Source organism: Rhinatrema bivittatum, chromosome 1 (genome assembly GCF_901001135.1).
Source record: "Rhinatrema bivittatum chromosome 1, aRhiBiv1.1, whole genome shotgun sequence".
Classification (NCBI taxonomy): domain Eukaryota; kingdom Metazoa; phylum Chordata; class Amphibia; order Gymnophiona; family Rhinatrematidae; genus Rhinatrema; species Rhinatrema bivittatum.
The window spans coordinates 820,713,872-820,741,575 of NC_042615.1; the positions used below are offsets into that span (position 1 = coordinate 820,713,872).

The 27,704-nt window shown below is 44.0% G+C and overlaps 1 protein-coding gene across 1 annotated transcript in view; it reads right to left on the reverse strand.

Moving 5' to 3' along the window:
- Positions 1 to 27,704, reverse strand: part of LOC115073462 — a 301,189-nt gene that overhangs the window by 126,023 nt on the left and 147,462 nt on the right. Inside the window, exons 10-12 of the mRNA XM_029571896.1 lie at positions 11,002 to 11,099; positions 2,292 to 2,484; positions 1,060 to 1,162 (exon numbers count right to left, since the gene is read on the reverse strand). Of these exons, the coding sequence (XP_029427756.1) occupies positions 1,060 to 1,162; positions 2,292 to 2,484; positions 11,002 to 11,099 (394 nt within the window). The remainder of the gene's footprint in view (positions 1 to 1,059; positions 1,163 to 2,291; positions 2,485 to 11,001; positions 11,100 to 27,704) is intronic.

A 27,704-nucleotide genomic window follows, 5' to 3' on the forward strand; every position in this document is an offset into this window, starting at 1 on the left:
GGTCCCTGCGGCTGCTGCTGATTTTAATTCTCTCTGTGCTTTGCCGTCTAACCAGCACCTGTCCCTTCAAGCCAGCTGTGGACAGCCCTGATGCTTCTCCTACCGGTGCGGCAATGCTCGACGCAGACCCCCCAATGCCATGCCACTTTTGCCACACATGTACGCTGTTCCTCCCCACACCCATGGCACCACCGGCACCTCAATGGCCAGCAGGGCACCACAGAGCCAACACCCAGCCTCATCTGCAGGCAAAGAAGCTGCTGAAAAATCCCATCACTGAGTTCCCCAAGTTGCTAAAGTAGCTTCCCCCCCCCACCCCCCAGAAACCTGATGCTGCACAGATTCCTCTAACTAGTTCCTTGTTCTCTCTTTTTTTTAAAATTTACTCTCTGAGAACAAATAAAGATACATAGCAGCTAATACTTTCCTTTGGTGCAGAGGTTCTGGTCCCAGGCATGCAGGCCGCATGACAGATAAGAAGAGAGCTAGACCTCTAGCTATATCTGTCTATTCCTTATGCAAAACTTTAGCAACCCAGCCCAGGATAAATCATACAGAACCCATTGGGCTTGCAGTTCAGAACTACCAGCAGGTTCCACCTCTGTCTCATGGGGATGAGGGATCTGGAACACCAGATGTCTACCCGACGGACCTCCAGACCAAGCTACTAGAAGGGTCACCAACAACCCTGCTCATCCTCCTTCAATCAGGGGGGTTGACCCTCTCCGGGACCTCACAACCCTGTGGGAGGATCCAGAAAGTTTCTTATCTTTTAATCTTTTTTTTCCTCTCCAGACTGCATATGTTATACCAGCTACCATCTGCTGGAGACAGAGAAATACTGAGGGACTGCAGGTGGCACACTGGGTTATGTACAGTGTGAGTGAAATTTGTCTCCATCTGCTGGCAGGGAGGCACAACCCAGAAGTCTGGAGTGATCTGGGTACGAACAGGAACAAGTAATCCATATTCATGTCCAGCTGTATACAGAGAATTCCCTGTCTCAAAATGGCGAGGGTGGACTGAGGGTCTGAGGTCAACACTAAAGCAGTTAGTTACCTGATTGGACCATTGAGATCTGGTACCCAGTGAAGGGGAAGGACAATTGTTCCTCTTGAGGTTGAGATATTAGACTTCATCAGATCGCTGGGGATGACGGGTTCTGAGATTATAACCAAAACAGAGACACAAATTGGCATGGGTGGATGAAAACTGGGCAGAGTTGTGTTTGTGTCTATTTACCATGCTTTTGCAGAACATATTCAGATCTCACTCTCCTTCTCTTATCCTTCTCCCAGTCTATCTCTCATGCTCTCTTCCTGTCTGCTTCTCGTGTGTCACATCCTTCTCCTCCTTGATTGCATCACACTTCCTTCTTCTGACAAGGTCAAAGCATCCTCACATTTCCTCTCTCTCTTTATCTGTTTTTTCCTATATGATTTGCTCATTCCTTTCAGCCAACTCTTAATCCATGCTAGCTATTTATTAATTAATTTATTTATTTATTTATTTATTTATTTAAAGATTTTTATATACCGCGGCACGTGTGTCACATCACCTCGGTTTACAGATAACAATAATTCAGCGAGGCGCTTTACAATACAACATGTTAACTGATATAATAGGCAACAAGGTTTACCCGTAAACTAGGTAAATTAAAAAATACATAGAGTAATAATTAACAAGAGGGAGAATTTCTGGGAGGGGGGGGAGGAGGGAAGAATGGGGAGTGGGTGACGGCGACATAGTTGGGTAGTAGAAGACTCCGTTAGTTAATAGTTAGTTAATAGTATTAATTAGTTAATTAATAATAATGCTATTAATTTCATGTCAGGACTACTCGAACAGTCTTTTGGCCATGACTCTGTAGCACTCCTTCTTTTTTGGCAGTACCATCCCCCCCCCCCGCTTCTCTCCTCCTTGCTTCCATTTACAGGTTCCCAATTCAGAACCTCAAGCCTTCGCCTTCAAGGATATTCATGACCCGACCCCCCGTTACCTCTCATCTCTCACCCTTTACGTTCTCAGTCGTGGACCCTCCTTGCTGTACTGCACACCACACAAGCCTCATCACAGTTTTGCTACTTCTCTCGCTTGCCCTCTCACCTTTGGAATGTGAAATTGCTTACCTGTAGTGTGTGTTCTCTGACAACAGCAATGCCACAAGCCACACACATGGGTCACATGATTCTGTCTCAAGCCAGCTTGTCATCAACGAATAATCTCCCTCCAGAAGTCTTCATCACTGCCCATCTTCTGCTCGTCTAAAGACATATTTTTCTATCACTAACCTGTAATCTCTGTCTCAAACATCCATTGAGCAGCTTCTCCTGGGCCAGCCGAGGTCAAACCCCGGATATTCACTGTGTAGTTTGTTCCAGGTTTCCATGGATCCAGTTTGTACTGAATAACTAATGCATCTACTTTGGGGTACATCAACTCCTCAAAGGTTAGATTGTAGTCTCTACAGGCTCTAATGCGGAACTGGGGAGAAAAAAGAATTTTCAGAGGAATACGCATCCAGAAATCTGCAGAAAACTTAAAATCACAAAATCAACCTATCCGCTGAATGCTTAGTGCAACTTTGTTCTCAGTAAGAAGTACTGGTAGATGCCTCAAACTTCCACACAGGAACAGGGCATAGAAAGATAGAGAAATAGACTCATTTGTGCCTCTGAAATGTCTTCCTTTCAGCTACGGAAGTTTACTTGATTGATTGTGCCTCTGCAGTGCATTTCTTTCTGCTAGGGAAGTTTGATTCATTGTGCTTTTGAGATTTATGGAAGTTTACTTGATTGATTGTGCCTCTGCAGTGCATTTCTTTCTGCTAGGGAAGTTTGATTCATTGTGCTTTTGAGATTTATGGAAGTTTACTTGATTGATTGTGCCTCTGCAGTGCATTTCTTTCTGCTAGGGAAGTTTGATTCATTGTGCTTTTGAGATTTATGGAAGTTTACTTGATTGATTGTGCCTCTGCAGTGCGTTTCTTTCTGCTAGGGAAGTTTGATTCATTGTGCTTTTGAGATTTATGGAAGTTTACTTGATTGATTGTGCCTCTGCAGTGCATTTCTTTCTGCTAGGGAAGTTTGATTCATTGTGCTTTTGAGATTTATGGAAGTTTACTTGATTGATTGTGCCTCTGAAGTGCATTTCTTTCTGCTAGGGAAGTTTGATTCATTGTGCTTTTGAGATTTATGGAAGTTTACTTGATTGATTGTGCCTCTGAAGTGCGTTTCTTTCTGCTAGGGAAGTTTGATTCATCGTGCTTTTGAGATTTATGGAAGTTTACTTGACTGATTGTGCCTCTGAAGTGTGTTTCTTTCTGCTAGGGAAGTTTGATTCATCGTGCTTTTGAGATTTATGGAAGTTTACTTGACTGATTGTGCCTCTGCAGTGCGTTTCTTTCTGCTAGGGAAGTTTGATTCATCGTGCTTTTGAGATTTATGGAAGTTTACTTGATTGATTGTGCCTCTGAAGTTCGTTTCTTTCTGCTAGGGAAGTTTGATTCATCGTGCTTTTGAGATTTATGGAAGTTTACTTGACTGATTGTGCCTCTGCAGTGCGTTTCTTTCTGCTAGGGAAGTTTGATTCATTGTGCTTTTGAGATTTATGGAAGTTTACTTGATTGATTGTGCCTCTGAAGTTCGTTTCTTTCTGCTAGGGAAGTTTGATTCATTGTGCTTTTGAGATTTATGGAAGTTTACTTGATTGATTGTGCCTCTGAAGTTCGTTTCTTTCTGCTAGGGAAGTTTGATTCATTGTGCTTTTGAGATTTATGGAAGTTTACTTGACTGATTGTGCCTCTGAAGTTCGTTTCTTTCTGCTAGGGAAGTTTGATTCATTGTGCTTTTGAGATTTATGGAAGTTTACTTGACTGATTGTGCCTCTGAAGTGCATTTCTTTCTGCTAGGGAAGTTTGATTCATTGTGCTTTTGAGATTTATGGAAGTTTACTTGACTGATTGTGCCTCTGAAGTTCGTTTCTTTCTGCTAGGGAAGTTTGATTCATTGTGCTTTTGAGATTTATGGAAGTTTACTTGATTGATTGTGCCTCTGCAGTGCGTTTCTTTCTGCTAGGGAAGTTTGATTCATTGTGCTTTTGAGATTTATGGAAGTTTACTTGATTGATTGTGCCTCTGAAGTGCATTTCTTTCTGCTAGGGAAGTTTGATTCATTGTGCTTTTGAGATTTATGGAATTTTACTTGATTGATTGTGCCTCTGCAGTGCATTTCTTTCTGCTGGGGAAGTTTGATTCATTGTGCTTTTGAGATTTATGGAAGTTTACTTGATTGACTGTGCCTCTGAAGTGCATTTCTTTCTGCTAGGGAAGTTTGATTCATTGTGCTTTTGAGATTTATGGAAGTTTACTTGATTGATTGTGCCTCTGAAGTGCATTTCTTTCTGCTAGGGAAGTTTGATTCATTGTGCTTTTGAGATTTATGGAAGTTTACTTGATTGATTGTGCCTCTGCAGTGCGTTTCTTTCTGCTAGGGAAGTTTGATTCATTGTGCTTTTGAGATTTATGGAAGTTTACTTGATTGATTGTGCCTCTGAAGTGCATTTCTTTCTGCTAGGGAAGTTTGATTCATTGTGCTTTTGAGATTTATTTCTTTATGTCTGAGTGTGATAGAGTCATTTCCTTGTTTGTTTGAACTTAAATAAGGGTTTGTCTTATGTGTAGTATGAATCATCGATGGACTTTTTTGAATGAACTATTGGAATAGCAGAAAGACAAGAACAAAACACTCCTCAGTCCTGAGGGAGCTGCAGAGAGTGGAACTTGGCAATGACTAAAAAACTGGAGTCTGCCTAATGTGCTTAATAATAAGACCCCCCCCAGTCTTATAATGTGAACCGATGTGATGTACTCCAATGAATGTCAGTATACAAAAACAATAAAATAAATAAATAAACTCTCTCTTTCTGCTACGAAGCCTGCTTGGTTGACCCTTTGAAGTTTATTTCTTTCTGCTTGGGTCATTTGTTTAATGGATTGTGCCTTTGAAGCTTATTGCTTTTAGCTAGGGATGTTGCTTGCTGGATTGTGATTTTGAAATTTCTTTCTGCTAGGAAAGTTTGCTTGATTGTGCTTTGAGGTTTATTTCTTTCTGTTTTAGAATGTAATTTATAGCTGTTTCCTGTCCACCCATCACTGTCTTAAATCTATACTGATAGACTTACCCCATCAGGGGGCAAGGAGAAAATTTACACAGTGGAGCCAACTAGTATTGTATTTATTTCAAAGTTCTTGTGGTTCACCCATCTAGATAAATTCTTAAAAATTTTCTCAGGTATTCTTTTCTCCTTGTAGTAAGTCCTCAAAATCTGCTGGGCTCTCCATAATGTTCTCCTATCTGGTATACCACTTATAGAAAATTTTCAGCTTTCTGCGATTGGGGGGCTCTCTACTTCCCAATTCCAACCTAGCCGGAATCACTATCATTCCCAAACCTGACAGAGATCCCACGATCTGCGGATCATATCGACCCATCTCACTAATTAATTTGGATCTATAACTTCTGGCTAAGATCTTAGCAGATCGTCTTAATTGCTTTATCAATCAGTTTGTTCACCCAGACCAGGCGGGCTTTATCCCAAGTCACATGGCGAGTAATAATATTCGGAAAATATTGAATATAATACCAGCATCCAACAAGGGAAATATACCCACATTACTTTTAGCTTTAGACATGGAAAAAGCATTTGATATAGTACACTGGCCATATCTATTTGCCATGTTAGGCAACATGGGTTTTGGCTCTAAATTTTTAAATTGGATACATTCATTATACGACAATCCCAAAGCACACCTTAAAATTAATGGAGGATATTCTGATTCTTTTCAAGTCCAGAGAGGCACAAGGCAAGGAAGTCCTCTTTCACCTTTACTCTTCACTTGATTCCTAGAACCCCTGGCCATAACCATTTGAAATAACCCGCATATTAATGGATTCCAACTAAATTCTCAAACCTTCAAACTGTCATTCTTCGCAGATGACATTCTCTTCACTGTTAGCAACCCACACCAATCTCTCCAAGTAATTGAGGACAACTTAGCCCAATTTAGCTTGGCCTCCGGCTTTAAAATTAATTGGGACAAGTCCGAGATCCTTAATATAACATGCAACCCTATGCTGGAATCCTTTCTTAAAACTACTGTGATGTAGCGCAGCCCGGCCGCAGGCAGGAGCTGACAAGCTACCATAAGAGCAACAAGAATACCAGAGCCAGACAGCAGGGGGCGCAGGGGAAGAGGAGAAGGACTACGAATCCCAGCTTCCCTGAAACACCACCAGACAGGGGAGGAAAGCCTGAAGGCGAACAGGTGGCAGGCATAGAGGTTAATGAGGCAGACACCGATGAGTCCATGGAGGTGGAGGAAGAGGGCGTGCCCCCTTGGTGGAACTGGCCACAAAAACGCAGCTCTTCGGAGTCAGAGGAGGAAGAGATGGAGGTAGGTTCATGGGGAGAGGAGTCCTCCAGTTCGTATATGGATACTGAGTAAGCTGTGTGGGGTGAAGTATACTCATTATCCTAAAGGGGAAGCCCGGGAGGAGGGCTCTAAAGGGGCCTGTTGGGGGTAGGTCCTGTAATAACACTAAGCATAAGAAGTAAGAGGTTACTCTGTAATAGCACTGCTTGTAAGAGTACCGGAGGGCTGGAGGGGGAGGGGGCAACCCTCATGTAATGTATCCAGTTGTTACTTTATAAACTGCTTGGAAGGAACTAGCACTCTCTCCCTGTGTTGTCTTTGGGGGATTGGGGGGGCTGCTTACCCCCAACCCTGCTCTAAGGGAACTTAGGAGCCCAGCAAAACCAGGGCCAGCCGAGGCACGGACCCAGGGAGTTACGTGAGCCTGTCGAACTCCAGGGACCTTGGCAGCTGGTGGCGGCTCAGAACTGAAGACCGAAGAGCGGCACCCGAGGCCTCACGGACGGTGAGCCATCACACTACGCACCCGTTTAAATGGGCTCATAAAAAGATTAAATACCTGGGAGTTAATATTGGTAGATATCTGAAAGATATCTTTGCAATGAATTACACCCCTCTATTGGGAAAAATTCATTCAGATCTGGAAAAAATTTATCCTTTATCCTGGCTTGGGAGAATCTCCACAATTAAGATGAATATCTTACCTAGAGTTTTATATTTGTTTCAGCCCTTGCCAATTCCAATCTCTAACGCTTTGCTTAAACAATGGCAAACAAAACTCTTCTGTTTTATATGGAAGAAACGCCCTCCCAGAATCGCTCGCTCAGTTCTTTATCAAACTAATTTCCTCAAAAAGCTCAAACCCCTATTATTCAACCACGATTACCGCACAGTACTACAGTCCCTCATACTCTCCAAACTGGACTACTGTAATTCCCTCTTCCTTGGCCTCCCTGCGTCCTCCACCAAACCCCTCCAGCTTCTGCAAAACGCAGCAGCCAGATCCCTCACAAACAACAATCGCTCCTCACACATCACCCCCATACTAAAAGAACTCCATTGGCTCCCCATTATGTACAGGTCACAATACAAAATCCTCACTCTCCTGCACAAAACCATCAAAAATGAAAAAATCAAATGGCTAAAGGACACCCCCCTCCTCATTGAATACCAGAGAAACCTGCAATCCCAAAACACAGGCCTACTCACCATCCCTCACCCACAATTAGCTCATTTCACCTCCACCAGAGAACGCACCATCTCGGTAGCTGGCCCCGCCCTCTGGAACAAGCTGCCCACCCAACTAAGACTAGAACCCTCCACCCAATCATTCAAAAAATACCTGAAAACCTGGCTATTCCGTAAAGCCTACCAGTACACAGACTAATTCCTCCCCCCGTCTCCCCTACCCAACACACCCACTAAACCCCCCTCCCATGCCCCCTAGCAGCTCCCTCTAACCCTTCCCCTGAACAATCGAAGATTCCTATGCATACTATTATTATTTCTCACAGTTACTATCTTTCTATGCCTCAATGTTAATATTACCATGCCTTCAATGTTAATATATACCAATAATAAGACCACTAGTCTCAAGTTAAAATGGTTATAAGTTATAATGCACTAACTATAATGTACCCTAGCCTTAAGTTCTTTTATGCCCTCAATGTTATAAAGTTACAATGTTACAATGTACCCGACCCTTAAATTCTTTTTATGCCCTCAATGCTATAGTTATAATGTTACAATGTAAAAATAATAAGACACCCTAGTCTTATTATTTCATTAGTTATAATGTAAACCAATGTGATATATTCCAATGAATGTCGGTATATAAAAACAATTAAATAAATAAATAAATATAAATAAATAAACTAAAGATTTAGGAGGACTAGGGGTTCCCCAACTTAACATGGTACTACGCTGCACCCCAACTCCACCCCATTATCGATTGGCAAAACACAACCTCTAGCAAACAATGCGTACAAGTGGAGCAATCCTGGCTAGGGGCAATGCCCCTCTCAGCTGCAGTTTGGCAACCCAGACAAACTTGGCGAGATTGTCCAAACATGGCCCCAACCATTAGACACATCTGAAAAGTGTGGGATGTTTGGAAGCGCCACCTGGTAGGGTTGAAGTCTTGTTTTTCACAATTTATCGCTACAATCCTTTAAGTGTTAGAAAGAGAGAGGTCTTTTACTCATTGAAAATGTTTGTACCATTGGGAAACTATTATCCTTTAACACTTTAAGGGATAAATACAAATTACCGGATTCTGAATTCATCTTATACATGCAAATTAAACATTTTAGGGTAGATTTTCAAAGGGTTACACGTGTAATATACGCGTGTAACCCTTTAAAAACTCTCCTGTGTGCGCCGAGCCTATTTTGCATAGGCTCGGCAGCGCTTGCAAGCCCCGGGACGCTCATATGTCCCGGGGCTTTGAAAAAGGGGCGGGAAGGGGGCGGTCCGGGGGCGGTCCCGAGTCCTCTGGCACAGAGGTTTAAAGTTTTTCATGCTATAAGGAAATCCTCCATTTCCTCTTTAATAATGGCAAATGGATACAAATTGCTATATAGATGGTACTTTATACCAGTCAAACTACATAAATTTAACCCTAAATTAAGCGACAGATGCTGGCTGGGTTGACCCTCTAGTGGCACCTTCTTACATATGTGATGGGACTGCATTGTAGTACAATCTCTCTGGAAACAAGTCTCAAGAATACTTTCTAAAATTTACAATACTACTATTCAACTGACAAGGGACTTGGCTTTATTGAATTATCCCATCCGTGATGAAGACTGTTCTCCTCAACCATTGATTCTACACGTTTGCATAGCAATAAGACTGGAGATTGCTCTCTCTTGGAGATTGGACCATATCTCTTCACTATCTAGAATTCTGAAACGGCTAGATACAATTTGCGCAATGAACAAATTAACAGCACTAAAACACCATAAACTCAATATGTTCCACTCCACTTGGGACTCTTATTTACAATGGAGAAGTGCTACCAATTCATAAATATTCTCTAAGTTGACGTTACGTGGTACATCTGGGGTTTTTTTTTTCTTTCACTGGTTATTACCTTCATATCATAGTTCTATGTGACGTGATGCTTTATGTTTTCTAAATATCATCTTTTCTTTTTTTTTTGGAGAAGCAGCTAGGGGTGGGAAGAGGTATGATGAGGTACGGTTTGCTTATGTTTTAACACTGCTTGTATACCGCATAATTTGTTCTAAATAAAAAAGTTAATTAAAAAAAAAGAATTGTGCAGTGTGAAACTATGCTTGCCTTGCTAAAAATGAGAAACTGGATGAAGGTCCTGTCTTCATCCTTTTAACAGGGCGATCCCAGCCTGTTTCAACCTGAAATTGCCTTTTGCAAGTTAAACTGTTTGCCCAAGCACAGGCTGTGTTTGGACTAACTTGGACTCCTGCAAAACACTGTCAATACCCTTCCTCTTCATACCACTTTTCAGAATCCCTTTGTAAGTGATTATATTATATTATATGTACCCTAATAGAGGTCACATGAAAAACACTAACTGAATTTAGTAGTTTGATTTCTCTATCCCATGTGTTGAAAGGGCGATTGTTGTGTTGCCGTAGTTTTTCTACTCAGCAGCCATGTTTGTAAAAGACTCATGAGGCCCACAGAAAGGGCACTGCACACTCAGTGCATCTGCATGAGTCTGCTCATATGGTCCTAGATAAAGCAGAGAGATGTGGTGTTTCCTCACTCCAGCCTGCCCTGTGATTCTGATATGAGATGAAAGGTGGGGATAGAGTTCAGCAGGCTGTTTAATGCAGGGGTAATCAAGTCCAGTCTTTGAGAGGCAGGAACAGACCTGATTTTCTTTCCAAGGTAAAACATTGGGTTGAGAATGGATACTGCCCTCAGATGTAAGACAATGAACTGACCTTACTATAAGGACGGAGAAAGCCTCGTGGGTGGGGCCTGCCTTTCTCCCTCTATCTACTTTCAACACTCCAAGGACCTTGCTGACTTTCCCTATGTAACTGCAAGCAGCTATCCCGGCTCGGTGCAGCTCCAACTGGCCATGTAGGTTGTGCACACTTATATCTGAATTTATGCGGTAAGGGTGAAACTGCAGGTTTATATGTTGTTGACAGTAATAAAGAGAATGAAGATAACTCATATTGTGTGATTACTGTGATGCTGGCAAGAAACTCGATAAAGACCCACAATCCCTCAGAATGTAACAGTGCACCACAGCAACCATTTCTTATTCATCACAATACTGCCGCTGAAAGAAAAACATTTAAAGACCAAGACATTGTTTTCAAGGTGAGTTTGCAATGAAAGCCTGAACCCGGGACCAGCTCTGTGCTGTCACTACTAGACCAGACTACAAGCCCGAGAATACGAAACCCCTTACAGAAGAGTCAAAGCTCTTTTCTTCTGATCATGAACAGCTCCAGGGTTCAGATTTCACGCAATCAATTCCAATGGCCATATTTTTCACATTCGATGCTCATAGGAAAAAAAGCTTTATTGAATGCTTGATTATTAATAGCCTTGTACTGTAATGGTACCTGGTAGCCTATAATGTTCCCACTGCAGTCAGATAACTTTTCCCACCTTAACTCTTTGGTTGTTTTATTCCATGGTTGAACTGCAGGTTTTTCTGGCACTGGAAAAGAAGGAAATCATAGGGCAATGAAGAGGTTTAGGCTATGAGCTTCCATTGTTAGCAGATTGGAAGAAACATTCTCTTACACAGAAACATGACAGCAGAAAAAGACCATACAGCCTAACCAGTCTGCCCATCCACACCAACTGCTCAGTTCAACAATACCTACCATCACCTCAGAGAGCCCCTGTGCTCGTCTCAGGCTTTCTAGAATTCAGATACAGTCCTGGTCTCCACCACCTCCACTGGGAGATCATTCCATGTATCCACCATACTCTCTTTAAAAAAAATAGTTCCTTAGATCACTTCTCAGTCTATCCTCTTTCACCCTCATCCCATGACCTCTCGTTCTAGAGTCTCCTTTCCATTAAAAGAGGCTTGCCTCCTGTACATGGATACCTTGGAGCTTTTTAAATGTTTCTATCATAACTCCCATATCCTGCTTTTCCTCTAAGGTATACATGTTTTGTTTTTTGTTTTCTTTTAATCAATGTGTTTATTAAATTTGTTTTGTTTTGGTTTTATTTTAGGTAATTGTATAATTAGAACTGTTCTTTGATTGATTGTGATTTTAATTTAGTTTTATTATATTCTCTTGGTTTATTTTATCTCTAATTTATCCTTTTTTTAAATGTATCCTCGCTTGGTTACAAGCAGTATATAACATTTTAATAAATAAAAAAATGCTTAGATCTTTAAGTGTGTGCTTAAGAATGAAGATCACTGATCATTTTAGTAGCTGCTCGCTGGACTAACGCCATTTAGTTTATATCCTTTTGAAAGTGCACTCTCCAGAACTGTACATCATATTCCAAATTAGGTCTCACTAGGGACTTGTAGAGGGGCAATATCACCTCCCTTTATCCATTCCTCTTCCCATTGTACCCAAGCACTTTTCTAGCTTTTGTTGTTGCCTTATCCATATGTTTTGCGACCATGAGATCATCAGATATGATCAACCCCAGGTTCCATTCTTGCTTTATGCATAGGAGAATTTCACCCCTAAACTAAACCACTCCCTTGTGTTTGCATTCCAAATACATAACTCTGCAATATATTTTTAAATTGTTCATTTAACAAAACAGCAGGCAATACATAACCACGTGTTATATACACCCATATAAACAACACAGAAGAAGGGTAAACATGATAAATATAATCACAGTAAAATAATATAGTACCTGAAGCCTTACATTCAAATTATTTCTGTATAGTTTGCTACTGTATGTCCCATTTCTATGCACAACTAGTACGCCCAGTTAGTCCCATTTAAAACTATGCTGTATGCAATAAGCAAATGTCTCTCCATATCTGACCATCTTCTTGAGATTTGTGTTTTAACAAGAAGGTTAGCGTTTCAATAATAGCAATAACTTGTTAACTGTCTAATGCGCAAGTAAAAGGGTCAGTTTCCATAAGGACGCGATGGTAAATCTGGCAGCATGTATCATCTGGTCACATAATTTGTGCTGCTCATTTCTCAGTTTCAAATCCATATTCCCCTTGCAAGCAAATATTTGCTGTTAGACATATATCTAAGGCCAAGATATTTTTAACCTCCACCTCTACCTCATTCCAAAACACTTGTACATAAATGCATGCCTACCACACATGTAAATGTGCCATCCTGATCGAGGCAAGAGGAAAAAGGTGAACATTTTGCATAATACACAGGATATCAATAGGTCCTGTATAGAAGCTTGAACATTAATTCAGTCCTGCGGCTACAAAGAGAAATTTTTGACATCTCCTCCAAATCACTTTTCAAACTGGCCAATCAAGCTCTAAACCAAGGTCTTATTGGAACAACTGCCTCTCAGCAATCAACAACCTACTCACCAGCCTCAACCTCATATTAAACACCAAGAAAACCGAAATCCTCCTAATAGCCCTAGAAAACAGCATCCCGCTCAACCCCCCAACTTCCACCCAATGCTCTATCACTTCAATCGACCACACATCGCAAGTAAGAGACCTGGGTGTACTACTAGACAACCAACTCAACCTCAGCAAGTTCATAAACAATACTACCAAAGAATGCTTCTTTAAATTGCACGTATTAAAAAAATTAAAACCACTTCTGCACTTCCGAGACTTCCGCCTGGTACTTCAATCCATCATCCTCCCAAAGCTGGATTACTGCAACTCACTCCTTCTGGGCCTTCCCGCTAGCTCCATCAAACCACTTCAGATGGCCCAGAATGCGATGGCCAGAATCTTTACAAACACCAACAAAAGGGAGCACATCACCCTCATCCTCCAGAACCTTCACTGGCTGCCTATTAAATTCAGGATTCATTTCAAAGCCCTCATGATGATACACAAGGCCCTACACAACATCTCCCCCCTCAACCTAACTTTTCAACTGCAGCAGCACATTACTAAGAGACCGATAAGAAGTGCGTATAAGAACATGCTACACACCCAGCCGGCAAAAACCTCACTGAGGAAACGCGCCCTCTCCACTGCAGGTCCCCCACTTTGGAACTCGCTCCCTCCGGATCTCCGCCAAGAACCCTGCCTCATGACATTCAAAAAGAAGCTAAAGACTTGGCTTTTTGCCCAAGCGTTCCCGGAGAGCTAAGGCCCGATGAAGTCGATGACATTATAGACCCCGGCCCATCTATCCCACTGTACATATGTTTTTGAGTTGTACTTTATTTCTGCTAATAGTCTCTTTGAATGTAGTCCGTTTTATCTCTCTGCAAGTTCTTTTTTTCAACTTGTTTTCAACTTGTTCCAATGTATGACGCCCCAGAGGCGACTGTTTCAGTTCCTTGTAAACTGGTGCGATATGTATATTATACAGGAACATCGGTATATAAAAAAACTAAAAATAAATAAATAAATAATTATTCCATTTATCCACCAAAGGTAGCAGGGCCTCCTCAGCAACCCGCATAACCTTATAAGGACTGATATAATTTTCCTGATAAATTATCATTATAAGTATTTTCTCAAAATCAGAAGTCATTCTTCTAACCCAATCTGATCTCTCAAGCTTAGCCACCATCTCTGGAATAAAACTTGACATCACAGATATATAGCCCTGTCCCGACATCAGTCTGCCAGTATTCTCTGAAAAAGCCAAACTATGGACAAACTGATTATTAACAACCAGCCACTCATGCTTCTAACTAACAAGGAATACTGGGCTCAGCTAAAAGGGATGAACAATCACTAACTGAGGGCTGTTTAAGCCACTTACCAGTCTTCAAAGAAAGAGCAAAAATAACACTCTGCAAAGTCTGCACTTGAAAGGCAAACTAAATCAAAATTGGCAGCCAAGGGTGGGTCAGAGATTGGCCTGCCATCCCTTGAGGAAAAGAAATTATCAGGTAAGCAGTAATTTTTCCTTCCTCTGCACTTGGGCAGGCCAATCCCCTTGACTGGGATGTACCAAAGCTACACCCTAACAGGGCAGGATGCTACCCGTGGTCCAGAACCCCTCCCATGTGAATGCGGCGTCCTCCTGAGCCTGAACATCCAAGTGGTAACTCTTGGAAAGGTGCGTAAGGATGACCAGATTCAGCAAATCTCACAGGAGACAATAATCAAATTTCCGCCACAATACTGCCTGAGCCCTTGTGAAATGCAGTCCTATCTGCTTTGGCAAAGGAATCTTGGCATCCACATAAGCGGTCGAGTGACTTCCTTAACCCAGAGGGCTATAATTGCCCACATCACTGGTTCACCCTCTTTACCGCCACTGTGGAGCACAAACAGGCGATTAGACTTCCGAACGGATTTAGTAACTTCCAAGTACCGCAGCCAATGACCCTTGATATCCAAGGTACTCAAGAGATTTATTTATTTATTTATTTATAGTTTTTATATACCGGGAGTTCCTGTATACAATACATATCACTCCGGTTTACAGATAACAGTAAGAACTACTGCCGGGGGCAGTTTACATGGAACAAATAATACTCACTCTCATCTCTGTCCCTGTCCAACATGGGCAGGGAAATGGATTGATTCAAATTAAACTCCAAAACCACTTTTGGCAAAAAAAAGAAGGCACAGCCCAAAGCTGTGCTGCTCCTGGAGTCATATGCAGAAAAGGCTCACGACAAGAAAGAGCCTCGGAAGCTCGATGTGCAGAAAAGATTGCCACCAGAATAACCATCTTAAAGGTAAACAGCCACAAGGAAAGGAAACACAGAGGTCAAAAGGTCGGACCCGCTAAGATGTTCAAGACCAGATTAAGGTCCCACAAAAGCACCAGCAGCTGCAAGGGAGAACGAAGATGCTTAACTCCCTTCAAAAACTGGACAACAGGATGGAAAAACAAAGGTCCCCCATTAACTAACCTCCTCTAGAAAGTGAGGGCTGCCACTTGAACCTTCAAGGTGTTAAGGGCCACACCTTTATGCAACCCTTCCTATAAAAATTCCAAAATCAATGGAATGTCCACTTTGAGAGGCTGAGAACCTTGCTTCGCACACCAAGCCTCGAAAATCCACCAAACTCTCAAGTAGGCCAGAGACGTAGAACATTTCCTGTCTCTAAGCAAAGTGGAAATCACAGCAGGTGAATAACCACACCTTAACAACCTAGCCCTCTCAAGGGTCAAACCATAAGACAAAATCAACCTGGATCTTTGTGAAGAATGGGTCTCTACCTCAACAGAGGACTGCCCACTAGCAGGTTCTGGAGATTAGCATACCATGGCTTCTGGGGCCAATCCAGAGCCACCAAAAGTACGGTGTTGCCCTGATTGCAATCTTCCAAACAATCCTGTCTATCAGAGGCCAGGGTAGGAAGGCGTACAGCAAGCTGCCCCATGGCCACACTGCACAAGATCCCATCTGCAACTGAAAACCTGTGGAATTTTCGCATTCTTGAAAGTTGCCAACAAGTCTAGGTATGGGCAGCCCCAGTGCTCCACTATGAGTTGAATGGCTTCATCCGTTAACTACCACTCTCCTGGGTCCAAGCTCCTCCTGCTGATAAAGTCGGCCATTACATTGTACTTTCCAGCAATGTGGGAGGTGGATATGGCAAGTAGATGCTGCTCCGCCCATACCATAGCACATCTATCTCCTCCAACACCTGATGACTTCTGGTGCCGCCCTGATAATTGATGAGGGCCACCATTGTCACATTGTCTGACAGCAACCAGATCGACTGACCCTCTAGGCTCTTGGAAAAACACAGGCAAGCCAGCCACACTGCCCATGCTTCCAATCGGTTGATGCTCCATTGCTGTTCCTCGGCATTCCAGTGACCTTGCACCATCAACTCCTGACAGTCAGCCCCCCAACTCAGGAGGTTCGCATCCATTGTGAGCACTAAGAAAATCAGCATTTCCAAGAAAACACACTTCCGGAGATGATCTGCCTGCAACCATCATTGCAATTCTATGCTCCTAAAGGTACGAGAAGCCTCACCATGTAGTTCTGTGACTGTGGACTCCAGCAGGAAAACAACGTTCACTGAAGAGGCCGCATATGCACCCTCACCCAGGGTACAATCTCCAATGAGGCTGCCATCAAACCCAGGATCTGAAGATAAGACCATACTGTCACGAGATTGTCCTGATCAGGGTTTAAACTTGAGAGACCAACTGAATTTGACTCTCTAGCAGAAACACTCTTCCCTGATTTGTATCAAAATGAACATCAAGATACTCCAGTGTCTGAGACAGCTGTAGGTTGCTCTTGGACAAGTTCACCACCCAGTCTTGTCACCAGATACCTTGTGAGATGTCTGGTGACTTTTCGCCATGCTCTTGGCTCAGATCAACCAGTTGTCCAGAAATGGGTGAACTAGGATGCCATCCTTGCACAAAACTGATGCAAACTACCATCATGACCATAGAGAAGGTCCTGAAAGCAGTGGCCAGCCTGAAAGGCAAGGCTTGAAATTGATAACGACATCCAAGAATGGAAAACCTTAGGAACCATTGATGATCCTGACGAATGGGAATATGCAGATATGCCTCTGTCAGATCAGCTGCAAGCACGGGAGCTCTCTCAATAGCGTGAGCCCCTGTGCCAAAACGAGACCTGCACAACCTTCGGGCTGGCTGTGGTCCATGCCACTGGTGGGTGAATGCATTCAGGCATGGGCTGCCTAGAACAGGAATACTCTTGCCTTGGAACTTGGAACACACTTGGCTTGGAACAGGAACACTCGGATGTCCAGCACACACCAGGAAGTGAGTCCCAGCAATGCAATACTAGTCTCTAGAGTAGCCCTCCGGCTACTTGAAAGCCTTTTTGGATTGCTGCTTGGAAGCAGTTTGAGCATGAGGACAGACAGAGGCTGAGGACTCAAGACAAGATGTGACGAAGGCTTGGACATGACTCTGAAGATTTGGAACAAGGCAAAGATTCAGCACTTGGAACTAGACAAAGGCTCTGAAGAGAGCCAGTGCTGCTGCGTGCCCTGCACACCCCATGGGCTAGTTGCAGACCATAGCAATAACGCTACAGGCACTAGACTCAAAGGCTTGGAACAAGATGGAAGCTAAGAACTTGGAACATGACAAAGGCTCTGAAGAGGTCTGGGCCCGGTGCGTGCCCTATACAACCCATGGGCTGGTCACAAATGGCAATAGCAGTGCAGGCACTGGACTCAGAAACAAGATAGAAGCTGGAACAAGCACTCCAAAGACCAGGACAGGAACTCAGGAACTTGTAACTCAGACTCAGGAATTCAGGCTTCAGATTCAGAAACTCGGACTCAGGAATTTGGACTCAGACTCTAAAACCAGAGATGGATTTCCGAAGACTTGAACCAGCAAATGAAGACTCTGACAACTCTGGACAGGATGAAGTCTTGGAACCAAGAACAAGGTGAAGACTTAGATTCAGGAACAAAAGCAAATACTTGGATTCAAGAACAAGACTACAGGAACTAGGAGACTAGGAATATGGAACAAACAACATAGAGGACCTTGAAAGTGTTAGCAGATCTTTGCAAAGGCCAGAAACAAAGATTGAAAAGCCCTTTTATAAGGCTGCAGGAAGGACATCATCAGGAGGGGCCACTGGGCTTTTCCCACCCCGGTCCCTTTAAATTGCAAGCTGAGGCACGTGCACACGCCTAGGAAGAGCACCAGGGCAGAAGCAACATTGGGTGAGCGACGGCATTGCTAGAGTCAGCGGTGTTCCAGCTACAAGGATGGCAGAGTGGCGTCCAGCCGCAAGGCTCACAGGCAGCAGCAGGGGGCAGTGGCACTCCAGGCCGCAAGAGGAAGTGGCGTCAATGGCAGTCAGGCCCAGGCAGCATTGGGGCCAGTAGCACTCCTGCCGTGCAAGAGACAAGGCGACGTCTCTAGCCACAAAGATCAGATGCAGCGGCATCTCTCCCACCACAGTATGCAGAAATGGCAGAATTGAAGCGGGATGAGTGAGGCCACTTGTGGGCTCATCCGCGAGTGGTAGCGTAACAAGATCCAGAGATGTGAGGTAGTCCCCTGATTGTACCGCCATTATTACAGAGCGTACAATCTCCATTCGGAAATGAGTGACTCACAAATGACGATTGACTCCCTTGAGATCCAGGATGGGTGACGAGAGCCCCCTCTTTCTTGGGTATAGCAAAATAGATGGAATAGCAGCCTGTATTTTCTTGTGATTTGGGAACAGGAATTAGCCTTCAGATTCATCAGTCTTCTTAATGTAGTTTCCACTGCTATCATCTTCTGAGGGGAGTTGCACAGAGAGATCATAAAGGCATCCGGGGGGATGAGAAGAAATTCTAGAGCACAGCCATCCCAAATCATTTCTAGGACCCATTTCTGACAAAAGTGAGATAGGCAGCCGCCTATCTCCTACACCAGTAGATGAGTCCGCAAATCTTCATTGTGAAAATAGAGTGGCTCCACTCTCAGAGCCTGCATCCTTCCACAGCCTTTTGGGGCAAAATGACTGAGACCTACCGAATGAAAGGAAGTTCCCTGATAAGGATGAAATCGCCTGAAATCTTGAGAGCAGCCAGTGGCTCAAAAAGGCTGTGAAGCCGCTTCTTATCCTCTGGCAAACGAGGGACCTGAGCTTCCCCCATTTATTTGCCATTTTTTTCAACTCACTGCCAAACAAAAGAGAACACTTGAAGGGAAGTTTGGTGAAATTGGACTTAGAAAAAATGTATGCCAATGAATTGCACAGCCACACCTGACATCTAGCCGCTTTGACAGAAGCAACCCCTATGGTGGCAGTGCAAACAAGGTCACAGCCCGCATCTGCTAAGAAGGCCGTCCCAGTTCTATTAGACTATTACCGCTTTGCCATCCAAAACTGATCCCACAGACTCCTGAGAGGGATGCAGAGTAGCTCGAGCCTCCAGGGACAACAAGCAATGATTTGTAAATTCATTGCCATGGCCTCAAAGGCTTGTTTAAGGATAGTTTCAATCCTTCTATTCTGAGCGTCTTTCAGCGCTGCATCCCTTTCAACAGGAATGGTGGTTCGCTTAGTGACCAAACACACCAAGGCATCCACCTTTGGAAAATGCAACTGCTCTCTGGCCTGCAGACCCAAGGGATATAAACCCACCAAGGTGTAGCCTCTCCTTTAAAACTCGTCTCTGGCACACTCCATTTGAAGTCAATCACTCCTGAATTGCATCCAGGAGGGGAAAGAAACACAAAGCCTTGCGGAGGGTGACCAATATGGGATCCTTCTTCTGCTCACCCAAAGAGTCACTCCCAGCCACTCCAAGCATTTTCAGGGTCTGAGTAATGAGACCGATAACTCATCTCCATGAAAGAAACTAAGAAGAGTTCTATGTGGCTCTAAATCTGGGGGAATTTCCCCATCCTCAAGAGGGGAGCAATCCAAATCATCATCAGTGTCATCCTGATCCACATCCACTTGAACGTCGTCAGGACTGTTGTGTCACAGCGTTTGCACGTGGTGGTGGACACAGGAGGGCCTTGAGCATGCGACCCTGATTTACGAGTCATTATCCTACAGAAAAGACTGTAGTCCCTGGAAAAATTCCACCCAGGAAAAGGAGGATGGCTCCATACCAGGCCCCACAAGTCCAAACCTGACATTCTGGGAGCAAGATTCTGCGGAAGACATCTCAGTTAGTGGATCAACCGAAGAAGGGGACACCCTTGTTGTGTTGCTTACAGCCCCACTCCCCTCAGATTGTGGGGATGGATCTGTGTCGCCAAATCAGTAGGAGGCAAATCACCTCGAGCATCCAGGCAGCGCTGACACAGACTCTCAGAAAGCCCTGGCTGTATTGCCCTTAAGTGGCATGCAGCACAGATAGATAAGTGCTTAGCATTCTTCAGCGCCGTCCCATAGCATGTGGTAAACTCATAAAGATATGCGCTGAAAACTAGGTATGCTTATACTACACATACAGCTATGCGCTTAACTAGGCACACAAAACACGCTCTGCTTCGCATGCACAACAAGCGCTCAGCTACTTGCTCAGCTGCATACAAATATACACATACAATGCACGCACAGGCTCACACGTGTACTACGCACACTGCAAAGCGCGCTCACCAATAGGCCGCCTAAGTAAGCGCATAACAGGAGACGCAGAACTAAGCACATAAGTAGGTATGCATGCATGCGCCAATGTCACACACAAAACAGTGTGCGCAGGACCATTGAGGCCTACCACGCAGGAAGCCTGGAAGCGGGGCTTAGCCAAAAAGGCTGCTTGCCGAGCCTGCGCTGCCACCCCACCTCACTAACACCCCAGAGACGTGAGTGGGGGACACTGAACACAACACTGAGAAGGAGACACAGTAAGAAGGAGGAAAGCCTCACTAAAAACTCCTCTGGAAATTACAGTTTTCTGATTTACCTGAGCTCAGCCCTCCCTGGCTGCGAGAGGAACAGGTCTCTGGCTATGGGGGGGAGAGGGTGAAAGCCTTTACTGCCAAGCCTGCAAAACCTTAGATTTTTTTTTTTTTTAGATCCCCACCAGAACAAGGCTACCAGAACCAAGGCTCTCAACTGAAGGAGGGATCCAAGGCTATCACCTCAGAAAGTAAGTGGTGCTATCTAATTGCTCGTCTACTTCAGAAATCATACTTCTTTTTTCTTTTTTACAAGCAATTCCCAGTAGGGAAATGCATGACCAGCCTCTGATGGAGACCAAGAATACTGGCAGGCTGATGTCCGGGCAGGACTATCTGTGACGTCAGTTTCTTACTCCGTCTCCATCTGCTGTTAGAGGTGCATAACCCACTCATGGGGATTGGCTTGCTCGCATGCAGAGGAATGAGAAATTTTGTTATAATTTCCCATTTCATTTCAATGAAAGCACATCCCTACTCTCTAGTTTCCTTGTGTTTTAGGTTTCATTTTATTTTTGTCATCCCTGTATCAAGCTCTTCCTTTCATGGCTGCCTGTAGACCCTGTATGTACAGTCCTATTTTTTTCTCTTTTCCAGCTATATTTTCTTCGATGGAGTCATTCTTCATTTTGAGTTTGTGTTGATTTTTTCTTAGCAATGGCAAAGATGAAGATCAATGGTTTCAGGTAGTGTCCAGTTGTGGTCAGAAGATTGTTAGGATTTCACCTGTTTCACAGCCTTATCCTACCCTTCATGATGCTTCCCCACCAGCAAAGGCCCTCAGTAAGCCTCTCCACTAGCCTTGCCAAGCTCCTCCTCACTGCCCTTGCCATGCCCAAGTCCCAGCCCTATGTAAACCTGCCCTACCAGAAGCTCCCTGTCTTCTCATGGTGTCGCTTCTGGCTCTGTGACCTGACCCTTTTTCTGCCTTGTTTTGCCTTCTGGCCTACGGGCCTTCTGCTTGCCTTGTATCGTGGCCTACGGGCCTTCTGCCTTAGTCTCTTGCCTTGCCAGGAGGCCTTCTGGCCTATTCTCGCTTGTATCCTGGCTTAGGTCCTTTGGGTCTATTTTCTCTCTTCAAACCATGCTGCCTTCGGACTTTCTTGTTTTTTGTTCAGTGTTTCCCTTCTCTGACTCCTGCCCTAGTCTGCCTTGTTGGGTTTGTCCTGTCTGTTTTAATGTCCTATCCAGTCCTGCCTATACCAGAACCTTGTCCTGTCTGTTCCTGTGTCTTGTCCAGTCCTAACAGCATCAGAGCCGTGTCCTTGCTTTGCCTGATCTGTGTCTAGTTCCAGGTCCCTCTTGTATCCTGCCTGCCTTGTCCTGCCTGTCAAGCCAGCCTTGTTCAGTCTTGTCTTCAGCCTGCCTTGTCCAAGCCTTGTGTCCAACCTGCCTTGACCATGCCTTGTCTTCAGCCTACCTTGTAAAAGCCTTGCATCCAGCCTGCCTTGTCCAAGCTTTGCTTGTGTGGACTCACCAATATGATGTACTGCCACCACAGAGATCTACTGGCCCCCAGAACCCAAGGACTCAAACTGCGGGGGAGGAGGATGGTTAAGCTAAAGACCGGCCCTTTTCTTGCTCCAAGTTCTGCCTTGCCATCCCATGCCACTCCCCAGGTGGGTATCCCTGACTCAGGGAGCCACAACAAAGATGTCCTTCAGACTTTCACTTGGCATGCTATAAGGGTCTGGGTAAGGACCATAATGTCATAACTGAAGCAACTGCATAAAGATGTCATCCAGGCCCATCAAGCAGTAAAGTAGTAGTTCAGGTCCACTGAACTGGCATCAAGGCTATCTAAGCAGAACAGCTACAGAGCAGCACCAGTCATCAGAGGCAATTTCTGAATGTTCTCGCCATCCAGGCACTGTAATAGAGAAGCCACATAGTAATGGGTAGCTGAGAGACAGGCTCCCATTCACCTGCTACTCCTCCTGTTTACTCATAGAATCTATTTCTGGGTCAGTCGTTGGTGCCCCCACACTCTGGCATCTTGGGGCTTTGCTTCACTCACTGCCCTCACCTCCTCAGTATGCCACTAGCCTCTGTCTTTATTGAGGAGATCAGAGGCATGGAGAACAGTGGCATGGTGGAACAGTTCAGGTTTAGTGTTTCTAGTCATAGCAGATTGGGTGCTCTGAACAGAGGACACTAATGAGGTTCTGTTTGATATGACTGGAAGAGGTGAGATGGAGACATAGGCATTCTTTGAGCTAGGAAAGAAGGCAACACCCATCTGTAAGGCATCACTTCCTGCTGTCATTGGTGTGGAACTAAAATCAGGTCTTGATGGAGCCAATGACAGCACCAAGGAGCATTTCTTCCTCAACATCGATAAGCCCAGAAATGGAGAAGAGGCATGAGAGTGTGCTGTACAGCACGAATGCTCTGGGACATGGCACTTTTTCACTTTACTTGACCTCGAAGCTATGGCGGATCTGGAGCATGGTGCCATGAAATAGGGAGCCCTCAGTAAGCCTCTCCACTAGCCTTTCCAAGCTCCTCCTCACTGCTCTTGCCATGCCCAAGTCCCAGCTCAACATAGCACAGAGGGAATCAGATTAGGATCCACTCCAGAAAGAATGACTCTGTCTCTCCACTAACCTATAGAGCACTGCCATTTTCTAAACCTGGTTTCACTGGGTTCAAGGGGGTCTCGGGTTTATTATCAGGTAGTGCTGAGTGAGAAAATCTTTGATAAGGAGTTTTCTTATGGTTCACTCTCTCTCTCCAACACCTCATGTTCTATAAGTTTAAAACATCATTACTCCTAAGAGATAATGTATTAGTGAGAGCAATAATTATTTATATAAAGATAGAGCAACTCAGTAAAATCAGACAAAGTATTCAGTAAAAAATATACTTATTGTATGAGTAGATTGATCAAACCTTTAAAAGATATATACAGAAGACAAAAGAAAAAGTTGTTATTCTTACCAAGGAGTTAAATGCTGTGACCCTGGGCTGCAAACTGATGATGCAGATAAGATGTGCAGCCACGAGCTCAGAAATCATAAGATTTTTATATCTTTCATTTGTTTATACAAGGCGACATAATAATTTTAAGATATTTCAAAAACATTGCTTACAATGTCTGAAACAATGCACATACAAGTACATTTTAAAAGGTGTGTGCGTATGCCCATAAATGTACGTATTGTGCACATGAGCAAAAATACATTAAATTTTATATTGTGTGTGCAAGTATGTGTGTACCATTTTAAATATCCCTACTGCGCGAACCCATGAGAGAAAGAGTGTCTCTTTTAGAGGGTCAGTCTGACACTCTATGTATCTCCAACTGTGAAAGGGGCAGTTTCAACTCAGGGTTGGTTTGGGGGGGGGGGGGCAGTGTTACAAGGGTCTACAGACCCTTGCGCCCTAGGCAGACTATTTTAACACCGCCTCCCCAAAACCCACCCTGAGTTGAAAATGCCCTTCTTACAGTGGTATATATATAAAGCATGTCAGACTGGCTCTTTAAAAGAGTCTCTCTCTCTCTGACTTGCACTTCATCAGGGCCAGTAGTAAAGTTACCTTCATAACTTGGTGTGTGTTGCCATGGAATGCCCATTCTCCATCTTTTCTGCCTCCTTATTTTTAAAGCATGTAGTTCCCAGCTTCTTAAAGCTCGTGTGCAGTCCACATATGCATGTATGGGGCTGTTTGCCAAGAAGTGCAGAATCACGCATCTGGGAAGTGGTAATCCAAAAGAGCTGTATATGATGGGGTGGGGTGGGGTGAAGGGCTGTTGTGCACGGAGCAACAGAGAAACCTTGGGGTGATAATGTCTAGCAATCTGAAGACGGCAAAACAATGTGACAAGGCGATAGCTAAAGCCAGAAGAATGCTGGGCTGCATAGAGAGAGGAATAACCAGTAAGAAAAAGGAGGTGATAAATCCCTTGTACAGGTCCTTGGTGAGGCCTCACCTGGAGTACTGTGTTCAGTTCTGGAGACCATATCTCAAAAGGGACACAGACAGGATGGAGGCGGTCCAGAGAAGGGTGACCAAAATGGTAGGGGGTCTCCATCAAATGACATATGAGGAGAGGTTGAAGGACCTAAATATGTATACCCTGGAGGAGAGTAGGTGCAGGGGAGATATGATACAGACTTTCAGATACCTGAAAGGTTTTAATGATGCACAATCAATGACAAACCTTTTCCACTAGAAAGAAATCATTAGAACTAGAGGTCACAAAATGCAACTCCAGGGAGGACGACTCAGAACCAAGGTCAGGAAATATTTCTTCACTGAGAGGGTGGTGAATGCCTGGAACGCCCTTCCAGAGGAGTTGATGAAGACAAAAAACAGTAAAAGATTTCAAAGGGGCATGGGATAAACACTGTGGATCCCTTAAGGCTAGAGGATGGGAATGAAGAAAAGAGTATATGAGGATAACTTGCTGGTGTGGCGGTTACTATCTTTAACCAATAAACCTTTATGCTGATGATGCAACTCCACCATTGCTCTCTGCTTCAACAGCAAGGGGAAAAGAGGAAAAGGGGAATTAGATTCAGACAGAAACCAACAATGACAATGAATTGTACAGTCTAGGAAAACAAATAAGGATGGGGATAACTTGCTGATGCGGCAGTGTGGCGGTTACTACGTGTTGCAACTGTCCCTTCCCGACGGCTTCACTCCACCTACCTTTCTTTCTTTGCACCTCTTCTCACTATGGATGGACACCTGGCTGTCGCGGCGTCTGCCTGCCATCCTGTCCAGCCTCCCCGGACCGGCTTGGGCGCTGCCTCCCACCATGCTCCACTGGTGCGTGCGCCGTGCGGCCCTCACTCTTATTTCCTACTTGGTGCGAACCTCAGGGGTGTCCCCCTGTGATGACATCAGGCTGCCCGGATATTTAAAGCCTACAATGTTTGCTAGCCTTTGAGTTAGGCAAGGGGAATCTTACGGATGGGATTCACTTTCCGTACCCAGCTACTCTGCCTCTCCAATTTCCATTGGAGAGGGGTACCCCCTCCTCAGGGGCCTCACTTGCTTTTCAGGTCGCTATCAGGAAACTGATACTCGCTCCTCGAGGGCCCATGTTCCCTGACTCGCTGCCTACTCCTACCTTCTCTTCTGCCTGGAAGGATTCGCTATCTTCAACACCAGTGAGTACTACCATCTTCACCTCAGAGCTGTTCCCTGGAACCAGGTACTCGCTCCTCGAGGGCCTGCCTCCGTTCTAGCCCTAGTGCCATCTCCTACGTGGAACCGCTGTGTGAGTACTTTACCTTCAAGCCTCTGTGCTCTCAGGGCCTGCTCTGCTCCTCGAGGGCCTGCTCTCCCTATCCTGGGGTTCTCCATACTGGGGCTTGTGCATATTCCACTGTACTCATTATTCTCAGTTCTTTCCACTTCAGCACTGCTACTGTAGGAGTCGCTGTTCCAGCGCCTGAGGGATACAAGCCCAGCCGAGCTACTTCTACTGCTCACTACTGCCACCTCTGATGGCTTCATCACATTGTCTAATAAAAGATCAATCTCTGAGTTTGTGTGTCCTAAGCTGAGCCTGACCTGTGGCCCCTCACGGGACTTCCCCCGTGGACTTGGTCAGCTGCCACAGTGTCCAAGTGTCCACCCAAATCTCACTAATTATAACACTATGCTTAACCAATAAGCCTGATATTTTTGATGCAACTCCAACATTTCTCTTTGCTTTGATGGCAAGAGGTAATGGGAATCTGGTCTCAAACAGCAACCAACAAGGGCCCTGACTTCGATGGTCTGGGCAACTGATAATTATAAAGGTGGCTTGTATGGGGCAGTAGTTACTACCAAAAGCTTGCTGGGCAGACTGGATGGACCGTTTGGTCCTTTTCTGCTGTCATTTCTATGTTTCGCTTAAGCAATGCTTTTAAAATCTACCTGATAATGTCTAAGAATTTAAGAAAAACAAATACACAGATAAAAAGCATATAATGTCTGAGAACTTAAAAACAAAGCCACCTAAGTCTAATTGTTTATATTTGATGCCTTATAACGTCCGATTACCTGTATAACTACATTGCTATTAAGGAGCTGAATTTGCACTGAGTCTTTGGCTTATAATCTTACAATAAAGATCTTACTGTTTATCTTTAAAAAGAACACAACAAGCCTAATTAGTGATTAACATAGAATCTGGTATTCCCTTGCTGTCTGGGCTGCAAGCCAAATCTGGGACATTTGCCAAGTCCCTCAGAGATAAAATTGTTTGAACAAAAAACACTTGTTCCTTTAGATAGCTTATCAGTAAGATATTCCATTATCTGTTTACCACTCATTTTTATGTCTCTGGGAAAGCAGAAATAGAGCTCTCCGACTGCCTTCCAACTCTCTGTGAACCAACAAATTTTACAATATTTATTTATTTGTCTTTTTTATACCGACATTCGATTTGGAATATCACATCTGTTTACAGAAAAACTCATAGTATAATATGACAATGGTGTCATTATTATAAGTACATTGTAACAGAGGAACTTGGTTAACACAATGGGACAAAAGTCTGATATTTATTTATTTATTTTTTAACTTTTATATACCGACATTCTTGCATTAAATGCAAATCATGCCGGTTTACAATGAAACAGAAAAAGCAGGAAAAAATTCCTTAGTCGAATACAATGAAACAGCTTAGTTAACAAAGGAAACATAAAAATAAATTTTTACATATACACAAAGGTTTGCAAGAAGGGGTGCATAAAGGGGAGAGCCCCTTTGTCGCGCGCCAAAGGCGTGCGACGCCTGGTCTTGAGGCTGTCTTAACTGTCTGATGTTAGTGATATACATAGAAAACTGTGTAAATAATTAAAACTTAAATAAAATTTAGT